Here is a 26,270-nt window from a genome sequence, read left to right on the forward strand (position 1 = left end):
CAAGCTTTACATCCATTAACACTAAGCCCTACTGTGATCCTCTGGGACAGGCAGGGATGCCACCTCGTGGATGACAGCCCGGCTCCACCAGTTCCCGACCTGCCCAGCCACCATCTCAGTCAGCAAGCGCTGGGGCTGGAATTCCAACCCGGCTCTGGGACCCCCCCAGGGCCCTTGCTCTTTCCACTGTGCTGTACTGCATTCCAGGAGAATGCTGTTGTTTCTGTGTGCCATTAGAGATATGAGCAGAAAATGCAATCCTGAGTGCGGCAGCGGCTGTGCAGTGTGTGTGTGCAGTGTGTGTGTCAGTGTGTGTGTCAGTGTGGGTTGACTGGGTTCACCAAACCCACGGCGAGGGAAGGGTGACCGATTTCATGTTCACCACACCCCACCTGACTCAGCTTCCTCCCTAGCCTTTCAGAAGAGAAACCAGGGAGTGTTTCTGTTTATAAAGCAAAATGAAACAAAAACAATCTTCATCCCAAACAAGACCATTTCTAACTCTCAGACAAAAAGAGGCGGGTTCATGGGGCTCAAGTCCTAAGTGATGCAGGTACGTTAGAGAGGAACAAACAAAAGCTTGATTTATAAGCTCATTTCTGCTGTCGCAGTTAATTGGGCTTGCGTCTCATTTCCCATGCTAGTTGCCAGGGAGAAGTAAATGTTGACAGAAGTTGGCCAGGTAAGTGACATGAAATGATAAGGATGCCCCACCGTCTCGAGAGTTTACTGGGTGCCTCCTTGGTGCCAAGATCTTTTCAAAGGTTGTCTCGTCTAATCCCCTGGTGAGAAAGGGATGCCCCCATTTTATAGATGGAGACACTGAGGCACGTAGAGATGAACTTGCCCAAGGTCCCACTGCTGTCAGTGGCAGCACCTGAATTCAGTGCTACAAGATGGTGTATACAAGCCTTTTGCAGTGGGGCTATTATCAGGTCCATTTTAAGGAAAGCGAAGCCCGGAGACGTTGGGGCCGCAGCTAGTAAATGGTGAAGTGCAGATTTAAGCCCAGGCAGCCTGACTCCAGAGCTTGCTACCTCCAAGATCTGCCACCCAGGCTCCTCCTGTCCCCACCATCCCTACTACCTTCCTCAGAGCAGAGAGAGAGCTCAAGGCACCATCAGGGCCTTCAAGGACTCTCCAGTGTGGCCCAAGCAGTGTGTGATTATGGTTTAATATAAGGGCTATTAACAGGTTCTTCTGTGCTGAATTTTAAATGCAGTGAGCCTTTGAGCCTTGCAGGTGGGGGCAGGGGAGCTGATTCCTGCCTTGTAGGTGATGATGGTCCCTGGTAGACAGAGGGGGAGCTGACTACCAGGAGAGTGAGGCAGGCTGCAGGAGATGCAGCCCAACCAGAAGAACCCTAGCATGTGGGTGCGATTTGAGGTGCTACAGGAAGGAACAAGAAAGAGGTTTTTCTAGGGGGCTGTTTGCAGGACTGGCATATGTTTATTAATGGTCATTCCATGCCGGGCACTGTTCTGAGTACTTCATACACACTAGCTCACTTAATCCCCATTTTAAAGATGAGAAGACAGGGCCCAAAGGGATAAGGACCAAGGTCACGCAGCAAGTAACAGAGCCAGAATTTGAACCCAGGCAGTGTGAGGACAGTCTACTCTTGACCACTAAGCCAAACTAACTCTCAGACGAGTGCAGGATAAAAGGAAAAACAATCCCGCTGAGTTTTGAATTAGGATTCTAGCATCAGTGCTGCTACTAGCTAAGTAACCTTGATCTAGTCACCTCTCTAGACCTCAGTTTCCTCATGTGTAAATCGAAGCTGTTGCACTAAATGCCTTCGGGCACCTTTTAGCTTCCAGAGTCCCTACAGTGAGGGAAAGCTGAAGCAGGAAATGTAACTGCGACTCTTCTAGGTTTAAAGAATGAACAGTCTTGGACATCTCCAGCCCCCAGTCTACTGCCACACTCCCAACACCAGCATCAGCCCACAAGAATTTTCTGGGCACCTATATGTGTCTGAGGATCTAGGGTTGCCAGATAAAACACAAGCCTGCAAGGCGGCTCCATCCCACCCTGCCCAGTTCAATGTGAATTTCAGATAAACAACAAAAAGCTATTTTAGTATAAGTAGGTCCCAATCAATATTTGGGATATACTTATACTAAAGTAGTTTGTTATTTATCTGAAATTCTTTTTTTTTTTTTTAAGGGGTTGGAAGGAAGGCATGATCTTCTTTTTATGTTAATTAATTAATTAATTTATTTATTTATTTATTTTTGGCTGTGTTGGGGTCTTCCTTGCTGCGCGTGGGCTTTCTCTAGTTGCGACGAGCAGGGGCTACTCTTCGTTGCGGTGCGCGGGCTTCTCATTGCGGTGGCTTCTGTTGTTGCAGAGCACGGGCTGTAGGCATGCAGGCTTCAGTAGTTGTGGCATGTGGGCTCAGTAGTTGTGGCTCACAGGCTCTAGAGCGCAGGCTCAGTAGTTGTGGCGCACGGGCTTAGTTGCTCCGCGGCATGTGGGATCTTCCAGGACCAGGGCTTGAACCCGTGTCCCCTGCATTGGCAGGCGGATTCTTTTTTTTTTTTTTTTTTCTCAAAATACTGGATAAGAAGGAGTGAGGCGGCAATGGGAGGGATGCTTTCTTTTTTTCTTTCTTTTTTTTTTTAAATTTATTTATTTATGGCTGTGTTGGGTCTTCGTTTCTGTGCGAGGGCTTTCTCTAGTTGTGGCAAGCGGGGTGCCACTCTTCATCGCGGTGTGCGGGCCTCTCACTATCGTGGCCCCTCTTGTTGCGGAGCACAGGCTCCAGACGCGCAGGCTCAGTAATTGTGGCTCACGGGCCCAGTTGCTCCGCGGCATGTGGGATCTTCCCAGACCAGGGCTCGAACCCGTGTCCCCTGCTTTGGCAGGCGGATTCTCAACCACTGCGCCACCAGGGAAGCCCCTATCTGAAATTCTAAATTAAGAATCCTGTATTTTTATCTGCCAAATCTGGCAACCCTCCTGGACCTTAATCACATTTTAATTCTGCCACATTGCAAACTGGTTCGAGTCCAGGACAAATATGAAGAGAACTGTCACCTCTTAGCCTGGAGGGAGCGCGTGCTGCCTATTTGCTCTTAATGAATATCCAGGAAGGGTCCTACAGGCAGCAGGATGCTGGGGCTTGCCAGTGGCAGCTCATGAGGGCGACTGTTAAATATTCAGAAATGTTGCTCGTGGTAGCTTGAAACTGACCAGGGTCGGGGGGCGGTATTTACACCACAGAGATTGGCCAATGCTCTACATCAGAACTTTCTTTGTGGAGGAGAGAGCTGGTTTACCAGCACACCACCACCTGCACTCCACACCAAGTAAGTTTCAAAGCTGCCTGGAGGGAACGGTCCAGCTGCAGGGAGTTCAAGCTTTCTCCTGCAAAGCTAGAGGGGGTGGATGGCTCCCTGGGAGGGCAATAAAAGTCCAACCTTTGGCCTCCGGGATAACAGCTCATGAGACTAATGTTACATGAGGTTGATGAGTTCTGGCCTCTCAGCATCTCCCAGAGAGGAGAATCCAAGTCGAAACTGGTGTGAACTCAGCCAGTCCTGGGCTTCTTGGGCAAGACCACCCCAGAAGGCAAAAACCAAATAAACCAACCGAATAAAATGGGTGTGGGGAGGGAGGAGGGAAGAGAACTATTCATTTGAGCTCTGCTGACAGCCTGTTGTGTGTTCCACGGGGAGCTCTGGGCCAGGGCGACACCCGTTGTCCCCTGTGCACGCGAGGACTGAATGAGTCAGTGCACGTCCCATCAGTCGCATTACCAGTCCTCAAGTTGCCACAACAGCCTCAAGGGAGCCAGGACCTTCCCTTGGCGGCTAAAGACCCTCAGGGTGAGATGGAGCAAGAGATGATTGGCTGATGTTGCTGCGCAACATTTGGTGGAAATGCACTTTGAGAGCTCTTTTGAAGGATTAAAGTCCCAAATGGGCAGCACGTGCCAAGGGCGGGACACAGATTGACATTCACTTGACCTTGGGATAGGCTTAGAGAGGTCAGGAGGAGGAGGGGAAGAGAGGGAGCAGGGCATTGACCCCCTCAGCCCAGACAGCTCCTTAGGGTACGGGAGGGCCTAATGTCCACAACCTGGACCCAGTCACATATGCACACAGCCTGGATTTTCTAGTCCCGATTTCATAGATTCTGTCCAATTAAGACTTTCAGGTTTGTCAACCCATTTCCAGGTTGGAAAATGCGGTCTCTGCTGGATCATTGGCCAAAGCCCACAACACTAGAGCTGCCTTTTGACTCTTCAGGGATGTTCCGCCCTGCTTTGGTCTATTTTGGGGGTGGCCAGCTGGGGTTCTCAGCAGTGCACGAGATGAATGAAAACGAAGAGTCTGCGGAAGGGCTAGCGGTATATAACAGGAGGAAGACACGCCTGAGGTGGAAACAGAGCCCTGTCTAGTGGTTAACCCACTGGCAAAAGTGCCCAGGAATTTGGGGTTCCTGCGGGAACAATTTCCTTTTACAAATGCCTCTGGTCTGAGGGTCTCAGGACAATGCATCCATCCACCCTTTTGTCAGGCTGATGTGGCCAAAGTGGTGATAGCATGGGCCAGAAGACAGGAGAGCCAGTGTCTGCCCCCAGGGCACGTCCCCTCCCTGGGCCTCAGCCCCCTCATCTGTGAACCTGCAAAGAGGCAAGTGCGGGTGTGGAGATCTATAGTTTTCAACCCCACTCCGGGCCTCCATGAGGAGCTCAGGGAAAGGGGGCCCGAGTTGGCAGTGGCTTCGAGCAGCAAGTCCCCTTTACCCACTCCACCGACGGGCCTCAGCATGGGATGCTGTCACAGATGGGGCCCCTCTGCTGAGCCCAGGGGTTTCGGGGTCACTGAAGCCCTTCTGGTTCAAACTGTCTACAACCCCGAGAAGTGCCCCTTGTAAGACACCCTTCCTCCTTTCTGCTTTCTCCCCTCTCCCCGCCCCAACTCCATACACTAATGTCTGGCATCAAAGTTTCCACGCCTCTGATAGCAGAGGAGAAGGGAGAGGCAGGGAGCGTACTTCAAGCAAGAAAATGACACTTTTTTGTTCAGAATGGGGATCTCAGAAATGAAGATCCCTGGGTGCCTTCAGGGAGCAACCAGGAAAACTGGGATGAGTTCTCTTGAGGAGATTGTTTCTTAGTGGCCCAGGTGAAGAGCAGGTGTGGGGGAAGCCCAGGGACACTGGCCACCTGGGCAGATGAAAATGGGGACCAGGTCTTTGCCCATCGCTGGCCTGGCTGGGTTGGAAGCACAGTCAGACAAGAGAAGCCAAACCTGCATTTTCAAAGCATCGGTTCACATCAGTATCGTCTCTGAGCACCCGTGCTCCTCTTTTGCAGAGCCCTCCTCTTTGTTAACTCTGGTGTCAGCTCATTAGCAGGCCCTTGAAATCCCCTGAGTGGAATTTGGGCCAAGACTCAATTCAACAAGCACACACTGAAGTCTGCTGTGGGCCAGGGCCTGGGTGGGGGCACCAGGATACAGGCGGTTGGCAGCTTAGATGTTCTAGGAATGGGATGGAGGAGACGCAGCAAAGCAATGCAAGATGGATGGGACAAGTTCCCGTGGCTCGTAGACTTGAGTTGGGATCATTCATTCGACCCACTTTTGAGGGGCTTTGGGGGTCTGGAAAGGACAATGACTGCTGCCCGAGGAGTTCTGGCCGGGTGGAGACAAGATGTGCATGCCCATTACCACCCTGCCAAGCCGAAGGTGCTCGGGCATTCAGGGGAGGGTGTGCTGGCTTCCACCCGGGAGACGCCAGGAAGCAGTGTGGGAGCCTGGAGCTGCTGCCAGGTCATCCTCACTCGGCCTGACCCTGGCTGTGCCACTTACTTAACCCTCTTTGTGTCTCAGAGTCATTATCTGAAAAGTGGGGATAATAACGGGACTTAGCTCCCAGGGTAATCGATTATGGGGATTAAATGAGTTCATAAAGGCAACATCTTCAAGGGGAGCCTGGCACACCATCTGTGCCAGCCAAGTGTTTGCGATTTCCACCAGCGTGTCCTGCAGACCCCTGAGGAAGGGGTGCTGATGACTGATATGGAAGAGGTCAGGCTTCTAGAGCAGGAAGGTCGGGCAGACCCCACTGTGGTTCAAACACGCAGCTGAGTGCACATGTGGGGAAATTATCACCTTGAACCTGGCGGTCTCTGCAAACTGAACTACCTTTCATTGAAAAATCTCTGACATTAAAAAATTCATGGGCTTCCCTGGTGGCACAGTGGTTGAGAGTCTGCCTGCCAATGCAGGGGACATGGGTTCGGGCCCTGGTCTGGGAAGATCCCACATGCCGCAGAGCAACTAAGCCTGTGAGCCACAACTACTGAGCCTGCGTGTCTGGAGCCTGTGCTCCGCAACAAGAGAGGCCGCGACAGTGAGAGGCCCGCGCACCGCGATGAAGAGTGGCCCCCGCTCGCCGCAACTAGAGAAATCCCTCGCACAGAAACGAAGACACAACACAGCCAAAAATAAATAAATTTAAAAAAAAATTCATTAAAAAATATCCCTGGTCTGGTGCCTTATCAAGGTAATAAGTGAACCGTATTAACTTTGTACAATTTCACCACAAATTAAACACTGTCCTGCTTACCGCTGGGGAGGGTGGATTTGCTGTCAGGCTATGTCTGAAATTAACATGTATTTTAAAACTGTGCGTCTAGAGGAAAGGGTGTCTGTATCCTACCAGTATCCCTTCATGTGTGCCTGGAAGGGATTAATCAGGTTTAGGATCATGGAATAGTAATCCCTGGCAAGGGCCTACCTATTATAACATCCTTATTTTTAAGATGAGGAAACAGAGATGCAAAGACTTAAAGGGAGTGTCCTTAGTGTTACACAGCTTGGGAAATAGTGACCACAATCCAGGGTGGCATGGGGACAGAATCGGGAGGTGGGGGAGGAAAATATCCCTCGGGTGGCTGGGCTATGCTCGGTACCAGATTAGGCATGTCTCTTCATGCACCCGGTGTCAACAGCACATCTGTAAATAACTGTAAAATGTTCAGGGAAGCAGGCTTCATTTCTAGCAGCCAAAATTGCCAGTCCGGACACCGAGCTCAGTGAAGGATTCCTCGTATGCAGCAGTCAGATTCTCACGAGGAATGTGAGCTGGGCAACGAGGCCCTGAAGTTTCTCTCCAAAGTCAGACTGATAAGGTAAGTGCACATTTCAGAGGGCACTGATTCTCTGTGTTAAAGGTGTGCTAGATGGGTCACAGAACGAATGTGAGGACACAACCAAGTCATGAGATGAGGCACAGGGTGTGTACGATTGATGTCATAAGAAGGGTGGTGAGACACCAGAGTTTTAAAATCTGCTTTTAATTTGTATTGCCTCACTAAATTATTGGGTGATGTTAAACAGAATTCTTAACTTCTCAATGCCCATTTCTCTCAGGAAGAATGAGAATAATGAGCAGGCAATAAGACATTTTCTTCCTGTTTTTATAGCTTGAAGAACCTAAAAATGTATAATAATCCAAACTGTACATTTCAGATGAGGAAACTGAAGCCCAGAAAAGTCAAGCGATTAGTCTAAACCCAGTCAGCTAGTAACAGAGCAGAACCCAGGCGACAGGGTTTATGGATCCCATGCCCTTTCCAAAAAATTCCATACTTATTTACAAAATGCTTTCAAATGCTTAGATGAACGTTTCCACATCGTCAAACCAACGCAACCACGTTTGAAAAGTACTAATCAAATTTCTGAGCTATTTCTCTCTATATCGGATGCTGCCTATAGCTTTGGCTGGCTGCCACCTTGGTTCCTTCAGCAGGAAAATTTCTGAAAAGTAATAGTCGTTTAAAATGCAAACTTTAAACGCCAGACCATTCAGTTTCTGGATTTGAGTCTTCAGAACATGATCATGTAGAATGGGGCCTACACACACAACATCTTCCCCTATCTTGAGCTTGGTCTGTTTGGCGGAGGCATTTTCAGAAACGCACTCGCTGACTTTCATAGATGGACTTGATGGGTTTGCGGGCCACAGAGGGAGGTGTGGTGCCATGTGTGGACAGAGCATGAGGCTTAGGAGTGAGCTGGGCCTGGGTTTGAGGTCTAATTCCTTCAACATTGATTCAGCAGATAGTCATGTGGGGCCTCTTATGTGTCAAACCGTGCATTGTGAGACCTCGGGTGGGTCATTTAACTTCCCTAAGCCCGGGTTTCCTTTTCTGTTAAATTAAGGTATAAACCCTTCCTCTTAGCATTGTTCAGAGGATTAGAAATATGGTCTAAAACTGGTTTCACGCATAGTAGGGATCGGTAAATGGTGGCTGTCATTATTTTTATTGGAGGTTGGCTGCAGATATCTGAGAGATGGACAGTATATTATCGGTAAATTGACAAATGGAAAACCAGACAAAAAAGAGACAGAGAGACAGATGGACAGTTAAAACATAGAGAGGAAACTCCTGAGCGGATAGCTTATTTATCACCGTTGGAGAAAACCTACAAGTAATTAAAAATATATGTGTGTGTGTACACACACACTGTATTCTTTACTATTTGCATTCTTGGAATCCTAAAATATCAGAAGTGGAGGGAACTTAAACATTCTCTAGCTCAGCGCTCTTGTTTACAAAGGAGGAAACAGGCCAAGGGGCACTGGGCTTGTGGAGGAGTCACCTGCGTTCAGGACCCAGATCTCCCCATCCCCTCTCGCCATCTTGGCGAGGGGGTAGGATGAAAAACATTTTTAGAATGCAGCAAAAGGTAACTGACATGATGACTCCTCCAAAAGAATGTTATTCTAAAGGTCCTAGTTAAACAAAAAAAGGAATGAAGATGTTAAAAGACTCTTGCGTCTGCGAGTTGCTTCCGCCCCCTGCTGGTGAGAGGGGAGAACATCAGACCTGGGCTTTCAGCCAGTGAAATTACAGAAGTTAGGTGAGGACCCACCAGGACCCAAGCAGAACGTTCCAGATAAAAGAGAAAAAGAGACACAGATATTTGGGGAAGAGGGTAAGGAAGGGGGAAATGCAGGAACAGTTCTAACACATTGTCAAAGGAAGCTTAAAAAAGGGGGGGGAGTGTCATCACAAAGGTAATTTTACGTTTATTAGACACGTTTATTTTTCCTTTTATGTTATTTGAAGAAAGTCTTGTTCTTCCTGTCATGTTTTGAGTGAGGCTGGGGGGAGGGGGGAGGAAAGGATTTTTATCTTTTACTTCATACGTCTGGGATTTTTGCATTTTTGATTTTTATAGTAATTTTAAAAATACATTTCTTGTTAAAAAATGTTTGGGGGCTTCTCTGGTGGCGCAGTGGTTGAGAGTCTGCCTGCCGATGCAGGGGACACGGGTTCGACCCCTGGTCTGGGAGGATTCCACATGCCGCGGAGCGACTAGGCCCGTGAGCCACAATTGCGGAGCCTGCGCTCCGCGGCGGGAGAGGCCGGGACAGTGAGAGGCCCGCGCACCGCGATGAGGAGTGGCCCCCGCTTGCCGCAACTAGAGAAAGCCCTCGCACAGAAACAAAGACCCAACACAGCCATAAATAAATAAATAAATAAAATTAAAAAAAAAAAAAAAAAGACCTTTAAAAAATGTTTGGTTTCAGTGTGGCCCCATAAGTCCAGACATGTTTTCCACTGGATTTAATATCTTTCCAGCTCTTTCCTACAGCCCAGTCAGAGCACACAGCTGGAGAGGGTGCTGCAGCTCCTTGGATGACACTGCCCTCTACTGGTCACAGAGACAGACGCACCAGCCAGACTCACGTGTCTGCCCCCTGAGGCTAAAATCCAGACTAAAAGTAAAGCATCTCTAAGACAACGCCATTACCTTTATATGGTAAAACCTCTTGGCTTGACTATTAAATCCTTTTTTTTCTGATTCTGGAATTCTGGAAGGCTGATATTTAAAAGGAATGGAGGATTGTGTTGGATACGCAGCAGTAAAACCTAAACAACAAAAATAGAATAAAAAGTAGCACAAAACACAGAACTGACGAATGCACAAAACACAGAGTTATCTGTTAACATTTTATTTTAAATGGAATAAAAAGAGAAACTTGCCTTTTGACAAGAGATAAACATGAAACTGGATTTTTTTTTTTTTTAAAGACCCTCTTGGTAATTTATTGGTTCCCGCCCCACCATCCCCCACCCCCCCCACCCCAAGCACCTCCAGCTCTTAAACTAGTGAGACTTGGTCACACAGCTGAAGCATAGTATCAAGGGAAGAGGAAGGATCCGACAGGAAAGGCGTTCTTGCCAAGGAGGAAGGGGACACAAAACCATTTGGAGCAGCCTTGGAAGAGAGCCAGGCAGGGGGACAGAGCAAGAGTCCTCACTCATCCTCAGCCCAGAGTCACAGATCAGCGAAGCACCGTAAAGATACAGAGGTCAGGAAATCCCAGAGCAGAGTGGGGCTCGCTCTCATTCTTCAGGACACAGTGCAACACAAGTGTAAGTTTAGGTTTCTGCTTTGAGCATACTTGGGGTGAAAAAGCAGAAGGGGATCATTTATAGAAAATCAAGTTAAAATTTTATATGTCTGGGTTGTGATGTATAAATGATATACAAACTTCCCCTTTTCCTTCCTTCCACTCCCAATGAATGGTGCAGAGAACCAGAGAAGAGAGAGCTATACAGAGAAAGAGTTCCAGAGACCTGCACTAGGTTGCCCTCAAGTAGTTTCCTGAGTATCAATCAGCCCAGGAATGTGAGAAAACTCCCCAAGGCTGGTGAAAGATTTACCTGAAAAAGTTAGGGTAAACAATACCTGAACACCGGGAACAGAAATAGCTCCTGTTCCCACAAGTCAGAGTGGAAAACCTCATAATTCATGGAACACAAGGAGAATATGCAGAAGGGTTTTGCCTCAGAAATAGGGTAACATTACCCTTAGGCTAAATGCTTTTCTGGTTCCAGCTAACAAAGCTTAAAAGCAAGACTTGAAAAGATCAAACTTCCCAAGTAATTTCACTGCATCCCAGAACAAAGCACAAGAATTCATAGGACTACTAAAATATACAGTACCCAACAGGTAAAAATAACTGGCATTTGATAAAAAATTAATGGGCATACAAAGAAGGGAAAAAATACAATTCACAATGAGGAGAAAATAAACAATCAATCAAATCCAACTCAGAAATGATATAGATGACAGAATACAAGAACATTACATTATTACAATAATAATTGCATTTGATATGTTCAAGAAGCTGGAAAAAAGATTGAACTTATTAAGTAGGTACATGGAAGATATAAACAAGATCCAAATCAAACTTCTACAGATGAAAACTAAAAAGTCTGAGATTAAAAATACACTAGACACTGCAGAAAAAAGACTAGTGAACTTGAAGACATTGAAATACAAACTGTTCAAAACAAAACACAGAGAGAAAAAGGAATAAAAAATACAGAGTATCAGTGAGCTTTGTGGAAGCTTCAAGGAGCCTAATATACATTCCAAAGAAGAGAGGTGGGAGAGAGGAAATAGAAAAAAATATTTCAAGAAAAAAGTGGCTGAAATTTTCCAGATTTGATTTAAAAAAACATAAACCTGCAGATCAAAGAAAGGCAGTGAAACTCAAGCACATGAAACAGGAATTTAACTACACCAAGGCACATAATAATCAAATTGCTTTTTGTTTTTTTACTTTTTATTTATTTTTTAAAAGTTTTTGGCCTCACCACGTAGCATGGGGGGATCCCAGTTCCCTGACCAGAGATTGAACCTGTGCCCCCTGCAGTGGAAGCACAGAGTCCTAACCACTTGACCGCCAGGGAAGTCCCCATCAAATTGCCTTTTAAAAGTGATAGGAAATCATAAAATCAGGCAGAGAAAAAAAGACACATTACACACAAAGCAACAAATATAAGAATAACAGCAGATGACCATCAGAAACAACATCTGTTAAGGCACCAGAAGGGAAAAACTATCGCCCTAGAATCCTGTACCCTGTAAAAATATCTCTCAAAGATGAAAGCAAAATAAAGACTTTTGAAGATATACAAAAACTAAAAGAATTAATCACCAGTAACCTGGAACTACAAGAAATGGAGGGGGTCCTTCAGGCAAGAGAAAAATGATACCGGTTGGAAATCTGGATCTACATAAAGGAATGAAGAGCTCTGGAACTAATAAATATGTAGGTAAATGTAAAACGTAGAACCCTGAGTATAAATTGATGCATTTAGGTATAAACATAAAACTTAAATCATTTTTAAAATAATTGACTATTTAAAGTGAAAATAGTAACACTGTTGTGACATTTATAACGTATGTAGAAGTAAGATATTTGACAGCAACAGTGCAAAGGCAAGGAAGGAAAAAATTAAAATATACTGTTGTAAGGTTCTTCTACTATGTGTGAAGTGTAATAATATCACTTGATGGAAGAATGTGATAAAATTAAAGATGTATATTATAAACTCTGTAGTACAGATCAGCAAACTTTTTCTACAAAGGGCCATAGCCATAGTAAATATTTAAGGCTTTGCAGGCTATATTGTCTCTGTTGCAACCATTCAGCTCTGCCATTATAGAGTGAAAGAGCCACAGACAACACATAAACAAATAGAGGTAACTATGTTCCAATAAAATTTTATTTATAGAAACAGGCAACAGGTCAGATTAGGCCCAAGGGCCAAAGTTTGCCAACCCTTGCTCTAAAGCAACCACGAAGAAAACACTGCAAAGAGTTATTCCTAAAATGCCAACAAAGTAGACAAAATAGAAATAAAAAAATATTCAATACAAAAGAATCCAGAAAATGTAAATAAAGAACAGATGGGACAAATAGAAAGCAAATAGATAGATGGTAGGCTTAAACTCACACACCAATAATCACATTAAATTTAAATGGTCTAAACATCCCAATTACAAGACAGAGATGGTTGGATTGGATAAAAAAGAAAGACCTAACTACATGATGTCTACAAGAAATATACTCAATATAAACCCAGGAATAGGTTAAAAGTAAAAGTATGGGGAAAAGATACACTATGCTATCAAAAGAAAGCTAGGTATTAATATCAGACAAAGCAGATTGCAGAGCAAAAAATGTTACCTGCAATAAAGAGGGTAATTTCATAATGATAAAGCGGTCAGTTCCTCAAGAGAATATAAAAATTCTAAGCACTGATATACTCAATAACAAGAAATTCAAAATACAGGAAATAAAAACTGATAGAACTGCCCGAAGAAATAGAAGATTCCACAATAATTGTCAGAGATTTCAAAATCTCTCCCTCAATAATTTAAGCAAGTAGATAGAAGATCAATAGACATACACGACTTGAACAATATTATTACCTAACTTGACCTAACTGATATTTATAGAACACTCCACCTATCAATTCTATACAATCTATCCTAGAAAACTGAAGAGAAAAAGACATTTCCCAAATCATTTTATGAGGCCAGTGACTACCGTGTTACCAAAGCCAGACAGAGTCATTACAGGAGGTGAGAGGGAATCGCTATAGATCATTAACCCTCATAAATATACATGCAGAAATTCTTATAAAAATGTTAGCAAATGAAACTCAACAATATATAAAAAAGAGAATACATCATGATCAAATGAGGTTTATCCCAGTGATCCAAAGATAGGTTAACATTTGATGATTAATATAATTCACCATATTGACAAACTAAGAAAGAAAAACTATATGATCATGTCAATAGAGGCAGAATGGAATCATACAATATGTACTCTTTTTTGTCTGGTTTCTTTCACTGAGCACAGTTATTTTGAGATTCATCCATGTTGTTCAAGTATCAATACTTCATTGTTTTTTATTGCTGAGTAGTATTCCATTGTATAGAAATGTGACATTTTTTTATCCATTGTTGATGAAAATTTGAATTGTTTCTAGATTGGAAGTATTACAAGTAAAGCTATTAACAACATTCAATCCCAACTCTTAAAACGGACATAAGTTTTCATTTCTCTTGGGTAAATACCTAGGAGAGGAATGGTTGGATCATACTTTAACTTTTTTGAGAAACTGCCAAACCCTTCTCCAAAGTTGTTGTATCTTTGTATATCTCCACTATTAGTGTATGAGAGTTATTGTTACTTCACATCCTCAACAACAATGGGCAGTCTTTTTTTTTTTTAATAAATTAATTTATTTATTTTTGGCTGTGTTGGGTCTGTTGCTGCGCGCGGGCTTTCTCTAGTTGCGGCAAGCGGGGGCTACTCTTCGTTGGGGTGTGCAGGCTTCTCACTGCGGTGGCTTCTCTTGTTGCGGAGCGTGGACTCTAGGCGTGCGGCCTTCAGTAGTTGTGGCTCATAGGCTCAGTAGTTGTGGCCGCGGGCTCTAGAGCACAGGCTCAGTAGTTGTGGCGCATGGGCTTATTTGTTCCACGGCATGTGGGATCTTCCCGGACCAGGGCTCGAACCCGTGTTCCCTGCATTGGCAGGCGGATTCTTAACCACTGCGCCACCAGGGAAGTCCCATGGGCAGTCTTTTTAATTCCAGCCATCCCATTAGATGTGTAGTGGTATCTCATTGTGACTTTAATTTGCATATCTCTAGTGACTAATGATGTTGAGCATCTCTTCACATGCTATTTGCTATCTGTTTATCTTTTTTTTTTTTTTTGGTAAAGTGTCTGTTTAGTAAATGGAGAAAGCACTTTGTAAAATTCAGTGTTCTTTTATGATTAAAAGAAAACCCTAGCAAACTAGAAATAGAAGCAAATTTCCTTAATCTGATAAAAGGTATCTATGACAAAAGCCTACACCAAACATGATACTGAAAGCTTTCTCTTGAGATAGAGAACGAAACCAGGTTGACTGCTTTCATATTTCTGTTCAACATAGTACTGAAGAACTTTAACCAGTACAAAGGCCAAGAAAAATAAATAAAAATACATAGATCAGAAAGGAAGGAAATAAAGCTGTCATTCATAGACAAGATTGTATATGGAGAAATTTCAAAAGAATCTGTAGGTAACCTATTAGAGGTAATAACTGAATTTAGCAATGTCAATATACAAAAATCAATTAATTTTATTTCTATACCAGCAGCAAACAATTAGAAAATGAAATTAAAATAGTACCATTTACAAGAGCATAAAAATCAAATGCCTAGAATAGATATACAGAAGATATGCAAGGCCTCTACATAGAAAACTATAAAACATTATTGAGAAAAATTTAAGAAGACTTAAATAAAAGAAAGGATACACATGGATTGGAGAACTCAATATTGTAAAGATGTAAATTATCCCCAAGTTGATTGCTAGAATCAATGCAATCTAAATCAAAATGACAGTAAAGATTTTTTTAGGACATTAATGGGATGATTCTAAAATTTATATGGAAATTCAGTGTGGCCAAGAGTAGCCAAGATAAACATAGTACATAGTTGAAGGACTTATACTAGAAAAGAAAAAAACTTGTTATAAAGTTACAGTAATTAGAGGTGGTATTTGAACAGCATAAAAAAATCCAGAAGCAGACCTGCATATACATAGACATGATTTACAACAATGATAGCACGCAGAGTAGTAGAAAAAGAACGCTCTTTCAATAAATGGTGCTGGGCAATTGGATATACATACTGACAACAATAGATCTGGACATCTTCATACCATGGACACAAACAATTCCAAGTGAATCGTAGGTCTAGATGTGAAAGGTAAAATAATACAGTTATTAGAAGAAATTATTTTGGGATAGGCAAAGATTTCTTAAATAGAACAGACGTATACACTAACTATAAGGGAAAATATTGATAAAATGGCCTATAGTAAAATCAAGAGCTTCTCTTCATTGGCACACCATTAAGAGAATGTAAAGGAAAGTCACAGACTGAGGGAAGATATTTACTTTACCTATAGCCAACAAACGGATACAGTTCTAGAATGTTTTCAAGAACTCCTAAGAAAAGAAAAACCCAATAGAAAAAATGGGCAAAAAACTGGAACAGTTACCTCTCCAAAGAGAATATCCTAAAAGTCAGCCAACACATGAGAAAGTGCTCAATCTTTTTGATCAAAGGACAATGCAAATTAAAACCCTTATGAGCTGAAAATGTTGGTGAGGATGTGGAGCAACTGGAATGATCATACATTGCTTGTAAGGAAGTAAAATTGGCGCACTCACTTTGGAGAACTGGTGGTATCAACTAAGCTGATCATAAACACACCCTACGACCCAGCAATTCTCCTAGGTATAGACCCAAGGAATATATACATATCTGTCCCAAAAGACATGAACAAGAGTAGTCATAAAAGCTTTTAGTCATAGTACCTTAAAACAGGAAACAATCCAGATGTCCTTCAATAGTATAATGGATAAACTAATTGTGGTATATTACAACAAAGAATGCTATACCATGTTATGGCAATGAAAATGAACTAATCACTGATACATGAAACATGGAGTTAAATCTCTCAAACATGAGAGAAAAAAGCCTGAGAGAAAAGAGTTCATATTGTATGATTCCAATTTATATAAAGTTCAAAACAGACTAAAGTAATTAATGATATTAGAAGTCAGGATAGCCGTAGTGTTTACATTTGCAGAGAAGGGGGACAATGCCCAGGAAGGGACAAGACAAGGGCTTCTGGGATGCTGTTGTTTATCACGGGGTCTGAGAAGTGATTCCATAGGTGGTGGTTTCTTTGTGAATATTCATTAAGCTGTACAATTATGATTTGTTTTCTGAATATATATTAAGCTTCAATTTTAAAGTATTAAAGAAAAAGAGAGAGCACTAAATCAAAAGATGGGAGGAAGAAAGAGAGGTCCAGCTGTGGGTTTGAGAGCAGCAGGGACTCTAGAGGCCCACCAGGGAGGTGGTAATACCCCTAAAAGAAAAAGCAGTGGAGTGAGTGCGGATCTTGGAACGAAGTTTCCAGCCTCAGCAATGATTCCCCAAGCCCAGAGGTAGTCCCGGATTAGTGCATACTAACAAAATCAAAGGAATACATGGGCTGAGACGGTGGAGCTCTCACCTGTCTGGATGCATGACCCATGATCTGAGTACCTCTCCCCTCCCTCACCCAGACTCCCATCATCACATCACCTTTTTCCACTGAGAAAGATCCAAAACTTGAAATAAGGAGGAATAGCATTTGTGTCAGTAATGGCTGGAGTTTAACTTTCCAACAACCTGGCAGAATGGGGGCTTGGGTTAAGTTTTAGGAAATAAAGTAAGATCTCTTCCTCCTTCTTGCCCCCCTCATCCTTTCTTCTCATAGTTTCTTCCCAATCATCACCCTAGAGGCAGTGGGAGAATGACCAAAGCAATCTATTTGATATACTTAAGAGCGGCCTTGTGGGTATAACCCAGGATTTACTGTATTCCCCTAAAATTTGCTCTTACATACTAAAATGAACATATGTCAGGAGCTCTCGTCCCCAAAGACCTCTGTTATAAAATTCACTAGACCTTTCTGTACTTTGTCAGCCTTTCTGGAATATTTTTTGCCAGAGTGTTGGTCTTTTTGCATGGAATTGTCCATCTTAGCAAAGTTCTGTGATATATTCCACGTGTTTGATGAAAAACTTGACTGTGTGTTCTTCTAAGCACCTGAAACAGCAAAATACAGCATTTGTAGGGATCACTTCACAATCTTGGTAAGTATGTTGATTGGGTTCTGTTGTATCTGCAGGATAAACTGAGAAATCTTGTGGGTAGAGGCTGAGATTTACCAAGTTCTACGACCCCAAATCCCAAACACATTGCACTGCTTGTAGTAGGAACTCTGTAAGTGTTCTCTGTTGATGTTGCTTACAGAGCTCTTGTAGGTATGAATTTTATAAATTTATTTCTACTGAGATAATTTACATACAATATAATTCATCGGTTCAAAGTGTACATTTTTAAGTTTTGGCAAGTGTTTACAATTGTGTAAAATACCACAACAATTAAGATATAAATATATCCATCCCCCCCCCACCCCAAAGCTCCCTATGTCTCTTTGCAGTCAATACCCTCCCAACCCTGGCATCTGGAAACCACTGCTTTTCTTTCTGTCACAATAGTTGCCTTTTCTAGAATGTCATATATGTGTAATCATACAGTATATACTGTTTTGTGTCTATTTTTTTTCACTTAGCACAATGCTTTTGAGATTCTTCCATGCGGTAGCATGTATCAATAATTTGTTCCAGTTGCTACACATTCTCACCAACACATTTGGTAAGTCTTACTAATTTTAGGCATTCCAGTGATTGTATAGTGGTATCTCATTGTCATTTTAATTTGTATATTTTCATGTGCTTATTTGCCATTTGTTTACCTCCTTTGGTGAAGTGTCTGTTCAAATCTTGACTATTTTTTTAAACAATTGGGTTATCTCGCTGTTGAGTTATAGAAGTTCTTAATATATTCTGGATACAAGTCCTTTATCATATATGTGTTTTAGAAATATCTGCCCCCAGTCTGAGGCTTGCCTTTTCATTTTCTAACAGTGTCTTTTCAAAAGCAAAAGTTTTAATCTTGATCAGGTCGAATTTATCGATTATTTTTTTTATGGTTTGTGATTCTTTTTTGTCTTGTCTAAGAAATCTTTGCCTAACTCAAGGTCACAAATATTTTCTTCTATGTTTTCTTCTAGAAGTTTTATGCTTTTAGCTATTATGCTTAGGTCTAAGATTCATTCTGAATTAAATTTTATATTTGGCATGAGATATAGGTCAGGTTTGTTTTATTGCATTTAAATATTCAATTGTTCTAGCACCATTTGTTGAAAAGAATATCCTTTTCTCTATTGCATTATTTTGGCATAGTCATCAAAAGTCCAAGAATTCTGTTCTTTTGACCTATATGTATACCCTTATACCAACAGCGCACTATCTTGGCTTTATAAGTTTTGAAATCAAGGTAGTTGCAACTTTGTTCTTCACTTTCAAAATTATTTTGACTATACTAGTTCTTTTTCAAGTTATTATTATATAAGTTTCAGGAGTACAGAATTGTAATTTGACACCTGTGTATGCTACAAAATGATCACCACCACAGGTCTAGTTACCATCCATCACCATACAGTTACATGCCCTTCACACATTTCACCCACACCCCCAACACACTTCCCCTCTGGGAACCATTGGTACTAGCCCTTATAAGCTCTTTCGAATTACCATGCAATTTATACAACTAGCAGGTCAATTTCTACCAAAAAACCTCTTTGGATTTGAATTGGGATTGCACTGAACCTATAAAACAATTTAGAGAGAATTAATATCTTAACTTTGTCGAGTGTTATGATCCAGTAACGTGGTATATTTCTCCAATTATTTTCAACATTAAGTATGACGATGTTAATTGTAGGTTTTCTTATAAAAGCATTTTATCACTTCCAATCCTAGTTTCTTCAGAGTTTTTAACAAGAACAGGTGTTGAATTTTATCAAATACTTTTTCTGCATTTATGGAAATGATCATATTATTATTCTTTTTGAGTATTCTATGGGATTATATTGATTGATTTTCAAATGTTAAAACAGCCTAGTATTTCTGGAATAAATTCTACTTGATCATGATATACTATCAATTTTGTATATTGCTGAATTCAATTTACTAAAATTTTGTCAAGGATTTTTTTGCATCTGCATTCATGAAAGATATTAGCCTGTAGTTTTCTCTTTTTTGTAATGTCTTTGGTTTTGGTATCAGAGTAATGCTGGCTTCATAAAATGAGTTTCTCTTTTATTTTGTGGAATAGTTTGTGTAGAATTCGTATTATTTCTTCCTTAACTTTTTTTTTTAATTTTTATTTATTTATATTTTATTTTTGGCTGTGTTGGGTCTTCATTTCTGTGCGAGGGCTTTCTCTAGTTCTGGCAAGCGGGGGCCACTCTTCATCACGGCGCGCGGGCCTCTCACTGTCGCGGCCTCTCTTGTTGTGGAGCACAAGCTCCAGATGCGCAGGCTCAGTAGTTGTGGTTCACGGGCCTAGTTGCTCCACAGCATGTGGGATCCTCCCAGACCAGGGCTCCAACCCGTGTCCCCTGCATTGGCAGGCAAATTCTCAACCGCTGTGCCACCAGGGAAGCCCTCTTCCTTAACTTTTTGATGGAATTTATGAGTAAAGCCATTTGGGCCAGGAGTTTTTTCAGTGGGAAGGTTTTTTTAATGACAAACTCCATTTGCATGTTAGATATAGGATCTTCAGATTATCTATGTCTTCTAGAATGAGCTTTGGTAATTTGTGTCTTTCAAGGAAGATTTTCCATTTCATCTCTATCATGTAATTTATTGGCATTAAGTTGTTCATAATAGTCCCTTGTTATCCTTTATGTCTGTAAGTTCTGTAGTAATGTCCCTCCTTCATTTCTGATATTGGTAATTTGCATCTTATATCTTTTTGTTAAGACTGGCTAGAGGTTTATGGATCTTTTCAAAAGAAAACAGCAAGGGGTTTCATTGATTTTTTTCCCATTTCTGTTTTCTATTTCATTTACTTCTACTATTACCATTATTATTTCCTTCTTTCTATTTATTTTATGCTTTATTTGCTCTTCTTTTTCTAGCTTTTTAAGGTGGAAGCTTAAATCATGGAATTTAGACCTTTCTTCTTTCTTAATATAAGCATTTAATACTGTGAATTTTCCTCTAATCCCTGTTTTAACAGCATCTCATGTATGTTGAAATGTTGTGCCTTCATTTTCTTCCTAAACTAGCTTCTATTTTTCTTATAATATCTTTTGACATATGGTTTATTTGGAAGACTGCTGTTTAATTTCCAAGTAGCTGGAGGGATTTTGAGTTTTTCTGCTGTTATTGGATGGAGGTTTTTTAAAATAAATGTCAATTAGGTCAAATTGGTTGATAATTTTGTTCAAGTCTTTTATATCCTTATTGATTTTCTCTTTATTCATTCTATCAATATGGAGAGAAAAGTGTTGAAATCTCCCACATTATATTATTGTGAATTTGTTTATTTCTTTTTTAAGTTTTGTCAGTTTTTGCTCTATGTATTTTAAAGCACTGTTTGGTGCATGCACATTTATAATTTTTACCTCTTCTTGGTGAATTGAACCCTTTATCACTGTGAAATGCCTCTCTTTATCCCTGGTAATATTCCTTGTTCTGAAGTCTATTTTTTCTGATATTAATATAGTCACTCCAGTTTTCTTTTGACTACTGTTAGCAAACTGTATCTTTTTGCATCCTTTTACTTTTAACCTATCCGTGTCTTTATATTTAAAGTTGGTTTCTGAAAGGTAACATATAGTTGAGTTGGATCTTGGTTTTTTAAAATCTGTTCTGGTTATCTATTTTTGATTGGAGTGTTTAAAACTTTTACATTTAATGTAAAAATTTATATGGTTGGATTTAAATCTACCATTCTCCTATTTGATCTTTGTTCCTTTTCTCCTTCATTCTTTTGGATTAAATGAGTATTTCTTATGATTCAATTTTACCTTCATTGCTGATTTATTAGCTATACTTATTTTACTTTTAGCAGTTGCTTTAAGGTTTAGCGTTTACATCTTTAATTTATCACAATAAAAAAAAACACCACTTCACATATAACGTAAGAACTTTACAATAGTATACTTCCATTTCCCACATTCCATACTTTTTGTTATTTTGAGATACATTTTAGTTCTACATGTATTATGAATCTCACGTTATTATTTTTTTTAAAGACTTGTTTTAATTTTATTCATTTTTTGGCTACATTGGGTCTTTGTTGCTATGTGCGGGCTTTCTCTAGTTGTGGCGAACGGGGACTACTTTGTGTTGTGGTGCACGGGCTTCTCATTGTGGTGGCTTCTCTTGTTGCAGAACTCGGGCTCTAGGCGCGCAGGCTTCAGTAATGCAGCTCAGTAGTTGCAACATGCGGGCCCTAGAGTGCGCGGGCTTCAGTAGTTGTGCTGTGTGGGCTCAATAGTTGTGGCGCGCAGTCTCAGTAGTTGTGGCACATGGGCTTAGTTGCTCCACGGCACATGGGATCTTCCCAGACCAGGGATTGAACTCATGTCCCCTGCATTGGCTGCCACCAGGGAAGTCCCTCGTGTTATTTTTCATTTAAACAGTCAATCATTTTTTAAGGAGATTAAAATAAGAAAAAATGTATTTTATATTTACCATTGTCAGTGTTCTTTAATTCTTTGGGTTTATCTAAGCTTCTGTCTGGTATCATATTCCTTCTGTCTGCAGAACCTATTTTAACATTTCTTGTAGTGCAAGTCTTCTGATAATGCATTCTCTAGGTTTTTGTTTGCCTAAAATAATCTTTTTTTCTTTCATTTTCTTAGTCATTTTTATTGGTAATAGAATTCTGTGTTGACAGTTTCCCTCCTCTCCCCAACTTTAAAATATATTACTCCATTGTCTCCTAACTTGCATAGTTTATGATGAGTGATCCATTGTAATTCTTATCTTATAGTCCTAATATATCTTTTTTTTTTTTTTTTTTTTTTTTTTTTTTAAAGAAATCACATTAGGATTCTCTTTTATTTATTTATTTATTTATTTATTTATTTATTTATGGCTGTGTGGGGTCTTCGTTTCTGTGCGAGGACTTTCTCTAGTTGCGGCAAGTGGGGGCCACTCTTCATCGCGATGCGCGGGCCTCTCACTGTCGCGGCCTCTCTCATTGAGGAGCACAGGCTCCAGACGCGCAGGCTCAGCAATTGTGGCTCACGGGCCCAGTTGCTCTGCGGCATGTGGGATCTTCCCAGACCAGGGCTCGAACCCGTGTCCCCTGCATTGGCAGGCAGATTCTCAACCACTGAGCCACCAGGGAAGCCCTAATATATCTTTTTTACCCACTATTTTTAAGTTTTTCTGTTTATCACTTTTATTCAGAAATTTGATTTTGATGATGACTGCATCATTTTATTATTTTCTTTATGTTTTTACTATTTGGGATTCATTGAAATTCCTGAATCTGCAGATTTATAGTTTTCATCAAATTTGGAAAATATTCAGCCATCATTTTTTCAAAAAATTTTCAGCCTTTCCCTACCCCAGCTTCTTTCCTGGAGCTACAAGTATACGTATATAGATTACTTAATACTTTCCCACAATCACTGAGATTCTGTTCTTTCCCCTCCCCCCCACTTTCATTTGGGCAGTGTATATTGCCTTCAAGTTCAATGATCTTCTGTAGTTTCTAATCTGCTGTTAATCCCATCTATTATATTTTTATTTCAAATATTGCATGTCACATCACTAGAAGTTACATTTGGGTCCTTTTTAAAAATATTTTCCATTTCTATCTTCATTATGTTCATGTTTTCCTTTACATATTTGAGCATGTTTATAATACCTGCTTTAATGTCCTTTTCTACTAATTAAAAAAAATTTATTTATTTAATTTATTTATTTTTGGCTGCATTGGGTCTTCATTGCTGCACACGGGCTTTCTCTAGTTGCGGTGAGCGGGGGCTACTCTTTATTGCGGTGCGTGGACTTCTCATTGTGGTGGCTTCTCTTGTTACAAAGCACGGGCTCTAGCCGTGCAGGCTTCAGTAGTGGTGGCTCAAGGGCTCTAGAGCGCAGGCTCAGTAGTTGTGGTGCACGGGCTTAGTTGCTCCACGGCATGTAGGATCTTACCGGACCAGGGCTCGAACCCGTGTCCCCTGCATTGGCAGGCGGATTCTCAACCACTGCACCACCAGGGAAGCACCTTTTCTACTAATTTTATGATCTCTGTCATTTCTGGGACTGCTAATATTGACTGCTCTTTCTCTTGGATATGTGTCATATTTTCCTGTATTTTTCATGTCCAGTAATTTTGTACTGGACACTGGACATTGTGAGTTTTACACTGTTGGGTACTGGATTTTGAAGTATTTCTGTAGAGTGTTGCATTTTTTTTTTCTGTCACAATTTCCAGTAACTTACAGACCCATATGCTCCTTTCCAGCTTTTTAAGCTTTGTTGTAGTGAATCCAGAGCAGCTTTTACTCTAGGAATAATTTATCTCCACTACTAAGACATGATATTTCTATAGACTCTGCCCAATCAATCCTCATGTGATACAGTGTCTCTCTATTCTGGTTTATGGGAACATGAAGTAGTCCCAGTTCTGTGTAAGGCCCAGAAATTGTTCAGCCTACTGCTTTCTGGTGGTTCTTACCCCAGTCTTAGTTTCTTCTCATGCATGTGCCCATCATTCCTCAGCCAAAGACTTGAGGAGAACTCTCTTCCTATTTCTGAACTTTTTATGTGCAGGTCCCTCCTTTATGGTGTTCTACCCTGTACATTCCAGCTGCTTTGGTCTCCCTGAACTCTGATTTCTATCTCCCCAGCTCAGAAACTGAGGTTTCCCTCACCCTGAACTGTGGCCTAGAAACTGCCCCCAGCACTAAGCTGGAGCAATTGTGGGGCTCACCTTGTTTTTCTTCTCTCAGGGATTACAGTACTGGGCTCCCTGTTGTTCAATGTCTAAAAACCGTGTTTCCTATATTTCTCTGTTTTTTTAGTTGTTAACAGCAGGAGCATGATTTAATTTTCATAGAAGTTAATCTTTCATGAACAGACTTTTTATTTTGCTCACCTTTTTTCCTAAGGAACTTACATCATTTATAAATACTAAGGAATGAAGGATTGAATAAATGATGTTATGCTCTACCAATCCTTTGCTCCTTCAGTATTTACTCTTCACTTTATTCTATCACCCTCACAGCAGCAATTCTCAATCGTTTATGGTGGACAATCTATACTAAAAACTTAATATTTAATATAATTATTGGCAACACACTCAAAGAAATTAAGAAATTAAAAACAACAGAAACAAGTCAATATTGATCACAGCACAATCACTACTCTAGTATAAGAATGTCTTTTAGGATCTATAAAAGCAGCCACTATTCACTTGTCACGTCTCAGTGCAGTGTTGTTGTCTTAGTAATAACCATCTACTTCCCTAGCTGCAATAAAGCTGTTATTTTTTAAATGCATTAGTGTGCTAGAATTATGAGTAATTAGAAGAGATTTAAGCTGCTTATTACAACAGTAATATGTACATATTGTCAAATTTTTGGAAAGATAAATTTAAAAGATTTAAAAAAACAATCCATATTCCTACCACCCAAAGACAACACTATTAATAATGTTTTCCAGCCTTGTTACTGCATACCTGTGAAGCCAGGATGAGAGAAGGTGCAGCCCAGGTGTGAATGGAGCACTGTGCAGATGTGCCTCACTGGTGCACTTGCTTGTATAACTGTTCATGACAGGATGTCAGGGGCCTGGAATCTAAGAAAGAGCAATGAAGATATACTACCTTCCTAATCAACAGCATATGTTTAAGCAGTTCCCAGGTGAGGGCCAGTGTAGTGATCAAGAGTATCCAGTCCTCTGTTCAAGGTTAATAGTCCTGGGTTCTGCCACTTAATAGTTCTGATTTGGATGAGTCACTTGACCTTTTAAATCCATTTCCTCCTCCATAAACGGAGATTGGTAACAGTACCTTCCTCTCAAGTTGCTTGTGAGGATCAAATACGATGATCCACAAGTAGTAAATGCTGCCTAGCCTACAGTAGGCTTGTATTAACATTAGATTTTAATACATGAATGGGGATAATATATTAACAGCTTAAAATAATAGCTGTCATTTCTTGAGCCCCTACACTCCTAAATCCCTTGTATAGAATACTTCACGTAGTCCTTACAATAATCCAGTGAGGTATTATCCCCATTTTACAGATGAGAAAACTGAAATTCAGAGGGAGGGGTTAAGTGACTTACTCAAGGTCACACCAGAAGTAAGAGGTGGGATCAGGCTTTGAACCCAGGAAGTCTGACTTCTGCTTGCTCTGAAACACTATAATAACCTCTAAGGCAGCACACACTAAATGTTAACATGCTAAATGTTGACATTTACTATCCTTGAGTGTGTATGGTTGGTTTTTTAAAAATTAGGACATTGCATAGAGTCCTGTGCAATGTACTATGCAAATAGAGTCCTATGCAAATATAGGCTGTCTTGAATTTTCACAGGATGCTGGGGGTCCCCAGAACTCAGTTTGAAAATTCCTGAGGCAGTTCACTGTTGGGTAGTTCTAACTGTTAGAAAGTTCCTGCGTGAATCAGCTCAGAATAAGTCTCACTCCTCTTCCATGTTGGTGAGTTTTGAAATGCAGGTCATAGCTTGTAGTGTTTTGTGAAGCTTTTGTTTGTTATGTGCATGTGTATGTGTGCTGGATCACAATATAAAATGCATTTCTTACCATGGGTCACAGTCAAAAAGTTTGAAAGCCACTGTTCTATATGACTATTCTTCAGGTATTTGAAGGCAGCTGTCATAACCCACAACCTAAAGACTAATCCTCTTCTCCACAAGGGACCTCTTCAGCTTCTGCAATACCCTTGTAACATGGGGATTCCTCCTTTCA

General features: G+C 41.1%; 1 protein-coding gene across 1 annotated transcript in view; it reads right to left on the reverse strand.

The window, feature by feature from the left end:
* Positions 1-26,270, reverse strand: part of STPG1 (sperm tail PG-rich repeat containing 1) — a 52,002-nt gene that overhangs the window by 24,441 nt on the left and 1,291 nt on the right. Inside the window, exons 2-4 of the mRNA XM_059895738.1 lie at positions 25,013-25,131; positions 17,363-17,503; positions 9,786-9,904 (exon numbers count right to left, since the gene is read on the reverse strand). Coding sequence (XP_059751721.1) covers positions 9,786-9,904; positions 17,363-17,435 — 192 coding nt within the window. The 5' untranslated portion in view covers positions 17,436-17,503; positions 25,013-25,131. The remainder of the gene's footprint in view (positions 1-9,785; positions 9,905-17,362; positions 17,504-25,012; positions 25,132-26,270) is intronic.

This window comes from Balaenoptera ricei, chromosome 1, assembly GCF_028023285.1.
Source record: "Balaenoptera ricei isolate mBalRic1 chromosome 1, mBalRic1.hap2, whole genome shotgun sequence".
NCBI lineage: Eukaryota > Metazoa > Chordata > Mammalia > Artiodactyla > Balaenopteridae > Balaenoptera > Balaenoptera ricei.